Source organism: Hemitrygon akajei, chromosome 1, assembly GCF_048418815.1.
Source record: "Hemitrygon akajei chromosome 1, sHemAka1.3, whole genome shotgun sequence".
In the NCBI taxonomy this organism is placed as follows: Eukaryota; Metazoa; Chordata; class Chondrichthyes; order Myliobatiformes; family Dasyatidae; genus Hemitrygon; species Hemitrygon akajei.
Genome location: NC_133124.1, coordinates 63,107,394 through 63,120,759, shown reverse-complemented (window position 1 = coordinate 63,120,759; position 13,366 = coordinate 63,107,394). Strand labels below are relative to the sequence as shown.

The following is a 13,366-nucleotide window of genomic DNA, read 5'->3' as shown; positions in this document are numbered from 1 at the left end:
AGTATTTACTCCAAAGAGTCATTATGCCAAAAACTGTTCAGAAAAACAAATTAAAACTGCAAATGCTGCAATTAGAAACACAAGGTTGAAAGAACGCAACCAACCAAGTAGCATCTGTAGAAAGAGAAAACAGTTAATGGGCTCTTCCCATGGGTTGGAGGGTGGAATGGATGGTTTGCTTTTTCAAAGCAAAGCTGGAGCAGGGGTGAAGAGTGAGGTAGAAAGCTATGTGGAGATAGGTTAAAGACAGTTAAAATGATAAGGGGAAGAAATAATGACCCTAAGGGAGACATTTTGTAGAAATGACATGAGAAAGAGACACCACCATGAGACAGCAGTTGACCTGAAGTTGGAAAATTCAATGTTCACTTTGAGAGAGTTGCAAAGCGCTCAGATGTAAGATAACATGTTGTTCAAGTTTACACTGAGCTTTACTGTAGTGCCGGTGGAGGATGAACAGGTTGAAATGGAAGCGAAATTGAGAATTAAAACAATCCCCTGCAGACTACTCAAAGATGTTCTGCAAAATAACCCCAGTATGATTTCTCTAACATAGAAGAGACCACATGGTGAACACCAAATACAATGTGCTAGACATGGTACAAGTGAAGATTTACCTGGATTGATTCTTTGGACCCCTGTACGGTGGGAAAGGAAGAGGTGCTGTATCTCGTTAGTTTGCATGGGAAGGTACCATGGGTCCAGGAATGGTGGGGGTTGGAGTGGTAGATCAACAGACCAGAGAGTCATGAAGTGAGTGGTCCACCTTATTAAGCTCAATTTCCTGTTCACTCTTATTTAGGTGCATAAATCACAAATTCCAGTCTGGTTTTAACTCATCAGAAATGTGTCCAAAACTCAACACTATAGTAGTAAGATTCTTTTGGCGTGCAAATGAAATACTAAACTAGTGAAGTTAAATTTGGGTTTTGGAATTTATAATTAATGAATTACAAAGAACTGCAACTTTACATTTGTTGATGTTACAGCTTTTCCAATTAACATTAACAGCAAAAGGGCTATTCATTTGCTAATTATCTTACAAGGATACTTGGCTAACATTCTTGCTAAACAAGTATATTTAACTCTATTTATACAGGCATTTGACTCATTCAATTTTTTTTTGAAAATATCTAACTTTACTTCTGGATGAATTTTGTTAAATGTGAAGCATGGAGTCAAAAATGAAACTCATAAATAGAAAACCAAAAATACAAGAAGAATTATGAAATAAAAGACCATCATAAACAAGTCATTAAAACTGTTTGAAAACTAATGCTATATTTTTTCAAATATTTGATGTGAGTGCATGTCTGCAGATATCTGTACTTCACACTGGTCTCCTTTGAGAATCAGTTAACTCCAGGCAGTAACAAAATTTCATTTTCACCAATTGGAATGTTTTACTCACAGTAAAATTCAGTTGACAGCCTCCCATAATGTAATCCAAGAAAGTGTACTCCTTCACGATCTGTAGATTAAGCACAAGAGAACTAAAACAATATTGTTTATTTTTGAATAAATGTCAGCCATAAGTATTTCTGCAAACACTTGATTTAAATCAATGCGTGATTTAGGAGGATTTAATGCTCCATTCTCATTTGATAAATGGAAATTCATTTGGAATTCGCAGTAAAAATACATTTTGTGATTCTTAACAGGAAGAAGCCACAAAATAATTTGATTGCTTGCAGAGATCAAGCAGAAAACCTACAAATGAACTACTAGATCCACAGCAAAATACTTCTTAGCTGTCTACTAAAGGAAGGACTTCTGAATCCTGAAGCAATTGAAAAATATTGGATGGGTTAAAGATAATAGCGAGTATTAACAATTTTAGCATCTTAGAAAGTGGATAAATTGGCAAATCCGAATGAAATATATCCTAGGCCAGTGGTTCCCAACGTGGGGCGTATGCCCCACAGGGGGGTAATTTGATTTTTAAGGGGGGCAATTTGAGAATGAGTTATTAACAGTGAATTTTTTTCTAGTAAGTCTGTGTGAGTATGAGTGTGTGTGCGAGTTAATACATATGTGTATATACAGTATGCATACATAAAAATACTTGTGTGTATGTACATGTGTAATTGCGTATGTACTGTATATATAGTGTATCACCATCATTACAACCATCAAATGGCTTTCATAATTAAATTAATGAATTGACTGATGTAGGAAGGAACGAATGAACAAGTCCAAACGCGTAAGAAACTCGTACGAGGTCGCGCCAATGCTGCTTTTTGCAGTAGCTTTCGGTTCTTGGTGGTGTGAAGGTGTGTACATTGCGTCGTCTCTTTTAAACGGTGTATCTGTCTTTGTATGCTGTAGAAACGAATCGGCATTGTTTTATTTATTTATTATTATTATTTTAATATCACTTAATGTTCTTTTTTTTACAATTTTTTAGTAATTTCTTCCTCAGAACTTTAACAGTCCTTTGGTTCTTTTATTTTTCTCTTTCATGAAAATGCTTTCATGAAGAAGCTTTCATGAAAGCTTCTTTGGAAGCTTGTTTAAACCAAGTTAATGGTCTTTTAGGCTTCCTCCTTTTTGAATAAGAATTAAATATCACCACAGGGGGCATCAGGATTTTAGAGGTGATTAGGTGGGGCATGGCCAAAAAAAGGTTGGGAACCACTGTCCTAGGCTTTCCAAAGAATTAAGGAAAGAATCCCCAGAGGCCGTGAAGATCATTTTCTGATCTGTCCTGGTTGAAAGGATGGTGTCAGAGGATTAGAGTACAACATTGTAGCACAGTTTAAAAACAATGTAATGTATAAACAAGTAATTAAGGGCCAGTTAATTCCAATGGCGGATAATGTATTGGCATCAATTCTAAGCCAACTACTGACTGGCCTTCTGATCATAATTACCAGGAATCAGGGTTTTAGAGAACTGATGCAACAATAAGGGAAGGGTGACATATCACAATGTGTTCCACTAATTATTTCACTTTTTATATCAATCTATCTTTACTACTTCCTTCCACGACTACCTCCTATGTCATAGCGTGGACATAGGCCATTCAGTCCCAATCCGTCCATGCCAACTGAGTTGCCTCACTGAGTTAACGTAATCTGGCTGCATTTATCCCATATCTTTCTAAAGCTTTCTTACCTACATACCTGTCCAAATCTCTTAAATGCCGTAATTTTACTTAACTCTACTCACTTCCTCTGGCAATTCGCTGCACATACTCACCACCCTCTATATGGTGAGCATGTGCCTTAAGCCCCTTTTAAATCTTTCTCTGTGACGTTAAACCTATGCCCTATGGACTCCATAACCATAACTCATGATTTGAGTGTAGCATTTCTTTATTAGAAGCTATCCTGCAGATATAGCGCTTTGCTTTCAACATTACTACCATTTTGTGTCCAGCCCCTATCCATATTAGAGTGTGGAATTCCCAACTCTGTCTTCCAGATTATAGCAACAAACTTTTAGTCTGCACGTATCTGCAGTCAACTAATTTAGAATCATTACTTTATAAGTGCTGTTCCAATTTAACCCTGGCATGAAAAACAGTCATAAAACAAAGGGGATGGGTATTGATGGAGGAGAGGGGTGGGGCAGGAAGGATAGGGGTGGAGGTTTACAAACAAATTATTCTATTTATAAGGCTAACCTCCTTCCTCAAAGATCTAAAAGAAGCTAAAGCTTCTTACCTGGCATAATTTAAAACTGACAATTCCTGAGTTTTTGTAGTTTTTCTTTTTCTGTTTCTTCTTTGGATTAATGCACTCAAACTCCATCTGCAGGAAAGCAAGAGGATTCTCAAATATAGAAGTTTAAAATTATCACTGCAATTATACACCAAAATTCAACAGTACAGATATCTAATGTAACTGTATAGCATGATTGGTATGCGAAAGCATTGTTGTGTGTAAGTTGCAAATACTAGATTCATGCGAGGAATGTTGCAATACCTACAATTTTTTTTGTCAAACTCTATTGAAGTGAAGACTCCATAGATACTTCAGTAGAAAGTAAACAAGATATTGCCAAAGTCGTTAGAAAAGGAAAGAAATAAGAAACTTTAAAAAGTGGAAGGAATAAAGTATGCTAAGTAAACTGAATAATGAGATGTTAGGACAGGTGATCAGAAGTCTAGTCTTAGAGACAAGCTAGTTATAAACTACCTATATCAGGGGTGTCAAACTCATTTTAGGTCACGGGCCGGATTGAGCAAAATGCAGCTTCATGCGGGCCGGATCAGTCGGACGCGTGCGAATGCAGCTTTCGTTGCCTCCCTTTTTTCAGCCTGCTCTCTTGTGCCTCAGTCTCTGCTATAACTACAAAGTGTTTCACTTTACAAATTCCGTTTCTTATGAAGAAGACTGCCGAGCAAGACTGCCGAATAAACACTAAAAACCCTGAAAACCTGGTACCTGAATAAACTCAGCATTAGCCATATCATACGCCACAGGCGCTTCGATTACTGGGGCCAGCTTTAATAAATAGTAATTAGATATTATCTCGCGGGCCGGATTTGGCCCGCGGGCCTTGAGTTTGACATATATGACCTATATAGAAGTAGCCATTTCACAATTATTTTACTTAGTAAATTATAATCCAGGCTAAGCTGCAAAAGATATCAGAAGTTAAAGTTGCTACAAGTGTTCTTAACATTTTATAAAATTGCTAAATTTCAGATATTATTAAAATATAGTTAGTAGGCACAACATACAGTATTGTGCTTAAGTTTTAGATACCTATCTAAGACTTTTGCACAGTACTCCAGTTGTCATTGTGGAGTGGAGAGCAAATTTGTAAATCTGTTGGAAGCAAAAGATATTGGTAATAGTGAGGGTGGAGCACCGTGGGAGGGGTGTGAGGCAGGTGACAGAGAAGGAGTGCTAGTGCAGACACACCCAGCCCTGAGACACCAGGCAAGGTCATTTAATGTCTCTCTGGTGAATTTGGCTCCCTCACCTCTCCCTTTTTCTTTTCAACCCAAACATTATTCCCCTCTCCCTTCCCCTTCCCAATTCAAGCTTTATGGTGCTATAGAAGTAACTAGAGAAACTGTACTTCAGATTTCAAATGAATATCAAATGTAAGCAAACTACCAAAACTATCAAGTAGTTTCTAATAAAAGGAAAATATCTACACTCAGGAAAGTGGAGAATATTGCCATAGGAGAAGGCTGGAGCATTTTAAGGATATTAATTTTTAACATAATGAATTATAATTTTTAACACAAAATAAATGCAAGACCAAGACAAATGGAAGAATCCACCACACTAAATCATAAATGCAGGAATGTTAGTAACAAATCAAATAGGAACGAAGGAAGGAGTAACACAAAATATTAAGAATGTACAGTAAAATATTTGAGGCAAAATGAAAACTTAGGATAAGCGAAAAGATAGAAATACTGAAAGACTGAGACAAGCATAAGACCATTCAGCCCATCGAGTCTGCTCCACCATTCCATCATGACTGACGCTGGATCCCTCTCAATCCCATACACCTGCCTTCTTGGCATAGACTTTAATGTCCTGACCGATCAGGCAACTATCAATCTGTGCTTTAAATATATGCATGGTCTTGGTCTCCACTGCAGTCTGTGGCAGAGCATTCCACAGTTTCACTACTCCCTGGCTAAAAAAAAATCCTCCTTAAACCTCTTTTCTAAAGGGTCGTCTCTCAATTTTGAGGCTGTGCCCTCTAGCTCTGGATACTCCACCACAGGAAACATCCTCTCCAAATCCACCTTATCTAGTCCTTTCAACATTTAGTAGGTTTCAATGAGATCCAACCCCCCCCCCCCATTCTTCCAAATTCCAGTGAGTACTGGCCCCAAAGCTGCCGAACACTCATACGTTAACCCCTTCATTACTGGAATCATCCTCATGAACCTCCTCTGGACACTCTCCAATGACAACCCATGCATTCTGAGCTATGGGGCCCAAAACTATTGATAATGCAACTATTGATAATGCAGTCTTTGTAATAGCAATGGTACTCACTCCTACTCCATGACATTCACAGATCTCTGGCACACTGCTCCAACAATGAAGACAGATGCAAAGTATCCTTTAAATTCGTCTGTCTTTTTTGTCCCTCTTTACTACCTCACCAGTATCATTTTCCAGTGGTCCAATATCAACTCTCATCTCCCTTCTCCTCTGAATACAACTGAAAAACATTTTGGTATTCTGTTTTACATTATAGACTAGTCTGCCCTCTTATTTCATCTTTTCCCTTCTTATAGCTTTTTTAGTTGCCTTTGTTAGATTTTAAAAGCTTCCCAATCATCCAAATTCCCACTCACTTTTGCTATCTTACATCTCCTTTCCTTGGCTTTGATGCAGTCCTTAACTTTTCTTGTCAGCCACAGTTGCTTAGCCATACCATTTGAGAACAACCTCTTGTGGGACATACCTATCTTGCGCCTTGTGTAACATTCCCAGAAACTTCAGCCACCTCTGCTCTGCCAACATCCCAGCCAATATCCTCCTCCAATCCACCTGGGCAAGCTCCCCTCTCATGCCTGTGTCTTTATCACCCTTTATTCCAATGTCATGCTGATACATGTGAATTCTGCTTCTCACTCTCAAATTGCAGTACAAATTCAAGCATATTATGATCACTGCCTCCCAAGGGTTCCTTTACGTTAAGCCCTTACAAGATCTGGGTTATTAGGCAACAACCAATGCAAGGTGGGCTTTCCCTGAGTGGGCTCAATCACAAGCTGCTCTAAAAAGCCATTCCATAGGCATCCATCAAATTCTCTCTCTTGCAATCCGACACCAACCTGACTTCCCCAATCCTCTTGTATATTGAAGTCCCCATTACAATTGTGACATTACTGTTATTACATGCCCTTTCCAACTCCCTTTGTAATCACAAACCCACATCTTGGTTAAGATATGGAAGTCTACATGATTCCTTTTTTTTTTACCCTTAAGCATAAAGTGAGCAAACTCTAACATGTCACAAACAGTACCAGACCCAAATCAAGTTCACAGATTCCGTGATGCACTTTCAATGTAAGGCCTACCGGTGAGCTATAGGATGCTTCTTGTAGTTTTGACATACTTGTCTCAAATATACCAATTAGGTCATGTGATCCATCATTATCATAGTCGTAGCAGTCCACCTGCAAAAAAAATTACATTTAATTTTGCTGCAATCTGCATAAGCTGGCACATCAGATGTTTGTACCCTACTGTTTCTAATATGCAGTTAAGAGTGTCCATTATTCTTGAAGGATTTGATATTCCTCAGCATTTTACCATTCTTTATTGACTGGAGGATCTTGGATCATAAATAATTCATTCAGAAAATGTATGCTATAAGCAGAGAACAACCGAATTTGCAAATTATCAATGAAAAATAGCAGAAACCAGCAGACAGCTGGCATTTTTGACGTAGACAAATATATGAAGACTGGAAAAGGAACAACAAAATGCTACCTATAAGATTATTCCCAGTCATTGGCACCAAATGTGTTGTGCCGTAGTGTCAACCAGTTAAACTCCCCACCTGAAAAGTACTCCACGTAGTACATCGAGCACTAGTAAGCAAGGATTTCCGGCAAATTACTTTCAGCTAATTGGACATTGAGGCTACATCCACACTAGAGCAGATAATTTTGAAAATGCTGGTTTCGCGTGAAAACGATAGGCGTCCACACTATGCGTTTTTGAAAATATCTCTATCCACAGTGAAACGGAGATTTCAGCGAATCTCCTCCTATTGGGCATGCGCAGGACACAGCTACCGAAAACAAGCGACATATTTGGTGTCGAATCTCACCGTAAAAGTGCGCATTTGTGTTGTTACAGACTAGAAAAACATTCGGGCAGCTGTTGGCTCTCACGCAGGAGAACTTAAAACTGAAAAAAAAAACGAATACTGGAGCGTACGGAGGCAACCGACAGGGAGTTCACGGACAGATTGACCTGGCTGACGACGAACATTGAAAAACTGACTAACTCTGTTGCATTAATAAAGCACCTTGTTAAATGTATAAAACATGTCTGCATCAGTGTTATCTTGTATTTCCATACAATGTTACATTAGGCTGTTACACATCTATTGTCAGAGAAATACTTGCATAAATAGGTAAACCACCTTCATACAAGCAAGGACAGAAAACAATAAAGTGAGTATACTTATTTATTCAGTAAGCTATGGGTCAAAGTATTTGGTGAGTACATTTCTAACTCTTCTGGCTTCAGTCTCGGTGCCGTCTGTTCTGAAATTGTTAGGTTGCATTCAAGAAAACAATGAAATAGCGCGCTGCCATCTGATAGCATTTTCAGAAGTCTTCGGTTACCCCATCCACACTGATCTGCCCGAGCAGCGTTTTCAAAACTACCCACCCTGGAAAGCGTTTCTGAAAAGCTCCAGTTTTGGGGACGAAAACACCGTTTTAGTGTGGACAGAAGGTAAAAATGAAGAGAAAAAGCTTCGGTTAGGGATTTATCCGGTGCAGTGTGGACGTAGCCTGACTATTTTCAAGACTTGGAGCCTGAATAAATTAACATTTTAAAACCATCATCATCCTTTAAATAAGACAAACAATTAGATGATAAATACACAGCGGAAATGTGCATTAACTCATACCCAAGTAGATCTTGCCTAAACGTCAGTAGTATAAATAGGAAAGGTAAAGATAAGACAAATTGGCTCAAATCAACCTCACTTAATGTTGTAAATTGTTAGCCCTGCACCATTGGCTTCTGAGTTTTCCGTTAGTTTGTGCAACAGAAATGACTAAGACCATATGTTTACTGCCTAGCTTTATTTGTTCACTGTAAACAATGTATTTGTACTTTTTAGTCAATATTTTCAATACTGATGGCATTAATGGTCACAAGTTGCTTCCATTTTACTAAAAGAACCATGGTGAAATGACTGAGAAAATTGTCATTTCTGAATCTATGTCAGTAAACTAAAATTTACCTTGATACTCCTCTGAAAATCACCATTACACAGGGATCGCAAAGGGATTTTGAAAGGTTTCCAACTAGGATTTAGATTATTCTTTATTACCTAAATATTAAAGGATTTTACATTAGTAACATAGCATACTACTTACATTTTTGCATCTTAAAATACCCATTATGTTATAAAAAACATTTACGGAGAACCCACAATTTTTGGGATGCTGCTGGAACTGAGATAGCATGATATAGTGCAGGGGGAGGTCCATAGCACTAGGCAAGTTCAGATCTTAAAGGTGACCTACCTGTAGACAATCTGAAGTGCCTGATACCACATACTTGGACCTGATCTGACAGGTTACCTTTCAAGCTGAACCAAAACAGGCCTTGATCATTGTTAATATCTGCTTCTGCACAAGTCATCTGCAATGTTTGTGGAAACTTTATGTACAACTCAATTTTTCAAAACTAGTATTCAAGAATGTGCACTGGATGCCATTGGATATCAATGGACACATACAGGATATCAATGCACACATACAGTTACCTCTGAATGCAAGTGCATTATGTGCATGCAGAACACAGAATCAAATTACACATTTTTCTAATACACAGTTAAGAAAATGATCAATTTCAGCAGTTAGTCATACAATAAAATTCTGAAGAACATTACACCTAGCAATGGAAAACAGGACCTAGAGAGCCTGACTGATTTCCACATGAAAATATTTCTTCAATCCTTTCTATGGAAGTTTATTAGTTAATGTCCTATATTTTCAGTCATTCATTTTCTTTTCAAAAGACCTAGTTAACACCTTTGATTTTTTTTTAACTACCACAACCCTAATTTTTCCACATAACAGAGAACCACTTTAATGTTATTATTCTCATCAGTGATCACTTTTTAATTCTACTTTCCATTCCAACATGTCAGTCCATTGCCTCTACTGCAGGGACAAGGCCACACTGAGGTTGGAGGAACAACACCTTATATTCTATTTGCACAGCCTCCAACCTGATGACATGAACATACATTCCTCGAACTTCTGGTAATTGCCCCCTCTTCATCTTCACCATTCCCCATTCTCATTTCCCTCTCTCACCTTATCTCCTTACCTTCCCATCACCTCCCCCTCTGGTGCTCCTTCTTCTTCCCTTTTTCACATGGCCTTCTGTTCTCTCCTATCGGAATCCCCCACCTCCAGCCCTTCATCTCTTTCACCAATCCCAGCTCTTTACTTCACATCTCTTAGATTCACCCATCACCCACTATCTTGTACTTCTTCCTCTTCTTGCTTCTTGCTCTGACTTCTCGTCTCCTTTTTTCCAGCCCTGATGAAGGGTCCTGACCCAAACATGGACCGTTTACTCTTTTCCATAGATGCTGCCTGGCCTGCTGAGTTCCTCCAGCACTTTGTGTGTATTACTTTGATTTCTAGCATTTGCAGAACTTCTCTTGCCAGTAATCCTTTAAGTAAGTTATCTGTTTAGTAAATTTATGCACCCTACATAAAATAGGGTGCATGGTATAGCCTGCAAAGATCCATCTTTGGTATAATAGGAATGAATGTTAAACTTCTATCATTTATCCCAGTTATCCAACTTACTCTTTTCTGATTTATAACGCAGTTACCATACCAAGCCATTATGCATCCAGACCAAATTTTTTCCAAGGTGCATTGATAAAAATTGGAAAAGATTGACAGGGGCGTACCAAATTTCTTTAGCCTCCTGAGATAGCAGAGGCCTTGGATAGCTTTCTTGGCTGTGACAAAAATACGATTGGTCCAGGACAGGCTACCAGTGATGTTCACACCCAAGGACTTAAAGCTCTCAGGCTCAACACTGCTGGCGTAGACAGGAACAAGTGCACCATGTCAGTGCATGTGAATACTTTTATACTGACTATGTTTTTCTGCTGTTATAACTGTATATGCTGTCTGTGGCTGTTGGTACTTTGCTTTACATCTTGCCCACAGGAACACTGACTTGTTTGGCTGAATTCAGGTGTACGGTTGAATGAAAATTAAACTTGAACCACTCCCCAGTCAATGATTAGCCCTTTTGTTGTCATGTTGGAAAAGTTGTTGTCATGACACCATGTCACTAAGCTCAGCAACCATTATTTTACATCTCTAGTCCAACCAGTCAAACTTCCCCCTCTATTCCAAAGCAGCTTTAATTTATATAATACATTTTAGTATGGAAGCATATTCATAGTATCCACTATATGTCCTAAGTTCAAACTTGTTGAACCTGGAAAAGCTTCTCCTGCACACTCTTTATATCAATATATTAATTATAATCTTAGCACAGGGGCTGAAGTACTTTAGGCAGGAAGTCATGTACAATAAGCAACTCTGATACCATGTCATTAAGCTGTCTCCTCATTATGAGGATGTAGGTGAAAGACAGTTTCCTGTGCAGCTCCCCAGTCGACATGTACTTGAAGAAAACAACTTAGCAGACAGTTGAATATTATGCCGATTAGGCACAGTTAAGGTATCATCTGGGCACCATAACAGCGCAGCAGTTAGCGCGATGCTATTACAGCACGGGGCGGTTCCAGAGTTCAATTCCAGCCCTGTTCTGTAAGGAGTCTGTACGCTCCCCCCTCCCCCCCCCCCACCCCGTTTTCCCTGGGTGTTCCTGTTTCCTCCCACAGTCCAAAAACACAGCAGGTAGGGTAACTAGTCATTGTAAGTTGTCCCGTGGTTAGGTTAGGGTTAATCGGGGGTTGCTGGGGCAGTGTGACTCAAGGGGCCGGGAGGTCCTACTCTGTGCTGCATCAGTAAATCAATCTGCTCCTCAGGTTCTGACTCTCACCTCTGTTCTATGAACCATTTGCCATTTTCCATCCTCAGTCTGTTTGTGAAACTCCAAGTAGGGATCTGACTTTCCAAAGAAATCCTGATCATCAAAAAATCAGAAAAGACATTATTTCCAGATGGAAAATGTGAGCCATAATTGTAGAAATACTACTTCAAGTTTATACACAAACTAGAAACATAATAAAAAAAACAATGCGAAAGAGAAAATGACAAATAAATACTGTTCACTGGACAGTGCTAATGCGCATCTCAAACTATGGCCTCTTCCTTTTGAATGATAAGGCCAACTTGTATTGTCAGCTTTCTACAAAAACACCTACCTTCTTATCCAGGTTCCGTGCTTGAGCCTCAAAATTTACCACTCTATTGTCTTTCACTTCCTCAGCATAGATCTTAAAAACAAATAAAATAGAAATCAATTAATTTACAATAAAATAGAAATGAAGAGGCAATGCCTCAAAATGTCAGGCCAACCCATAGTTGAGGTGAGAACCAGACAAATACCCTGTGCCAAAACAATCAGGTCCAAAATGCAGCAATTTCAAACAGAAATTTACGTCAGTGCAGTAATGTTCACACCATGAGACATAGGAGCAGAATTAGGCCATTCAGTCCATCGAGTCTACTCCACCATTCCATCATGGCTGATCTCAGATCTCACTCAAACCCATACACCAGACTTTTCAACATATTCTTTGATGCCCAAAAACCAATCAGAAAGCTATCAACTTCTGTACTAAATATACCCATGGACTTGGCCTCAACTGCAGTCAGTGCAGAGCATTCCATAGATTCATTACACTCTAGCTAAAAAAAATTCCTCCTTACCTCTGTTCTAAAACGTCACTCCTGAATTTTGAGGCTATGCCCTGTAATCCTGGATAACCCCACTATAGAAAACATCCTCTCCATATCCACCCTATCTAGTCCTTTCAACATTCGGTAGGTTTCAATTAGATCCCCGTGCATTCTTCTAATTTCCAGCGAGTACAGGCCCAAAGCTGCCAAACGCTCCTCATATCCTCTTCATTCCCAAAATCTCTTTTTTGCCCCTTTCAAGGTTCCTTTGAAGACCCTGATCTGGAGTCACATGCTGACTCCACTTCTTTGCAGAAATGTGGCCCGCTCTCGGGGCCTCACGACCAGCCACTTTACGATATGCCAAGGATGTGGCCTGGAAGACTAGTGCACCTTCAGGGTGGTGGATCTTCATGGCTCTGGAGGCAGATGGATTAAAGTCTGGAGCCACCGCCTGATGCGTCGTGAGAGACCGAAGATGAACAGCCAGCTGGCTCCGTGCCCACAGACCCGAGTTCTTTGGGCACAGAGCTCAGAGAAAGCGACGCAACAGACTTTTAACACCATAAATCAGCAAGTTGCTTTGTTATGTCTCCCCTCTCTCTGCGAAATGGGGACACCTCTTTTTCCTTTATTAGGGGGAGAGAGAGCCTGTGGTATGTTGAATACCAGGTGAACGAGTAGTCTTTGGGGTACTGCAGGTCTTTGTCTTTATTGATGCTTTGCTGCTCGCTTGGGTGCTCGGTGGGGAATGCCGATGCTTTTATTGCTGGTGGGACGGGGGAGTGGGGTTGACACTTTGCTGCTGCTTATGCGTGGGAGGGGGGAGCTGGGGGT

General features: G+C 39.5%; 1 protein-coding gene across 3 annotated transcripts in view; it reads right to left on the bottom strand.

Annotated features, from left to right (window-relative positions):
• The window catches only part of cpne3 (copine III), a 70,072-nt gene that overhangs the window by 21,701 nt on the left and 35,005 nt on the right, over window positions 1-13,366 (bottom strand). For all 3 annotated transcript variants that reach the window (XM_073044345.1, XM_073044363.1, XM_073044354.1), the window contains exons 5-10: window positions 12,052-12,123; window positions 11,727-11,810; window positions 8,920-9,009; window positions 7,010-7,108; window positions 3,669-3,755; window positions 1,412-1,471 (exon numbers count right to left, since the gene is read on the bottom strand). In XM_073044345.1, coding sequence (XP_072900446.1) covers window positions 1,412-1,471; window positions 3,669-3,755; window positions 7,010-7,108; window positions 8,920-9,009; window positions 11,727-11,810; window positions 12,052-12,123 — 492 coding nt within the window. The remainder of the gene's footprint in view (window positions 1-1,411; window positions 1,472-3,668; window positions 3,756-7,009; window positions 7,109-8,919; window positions 9,010-11,726; window positions 11,811-12,051; window positions 12,124-13,366) is intronic.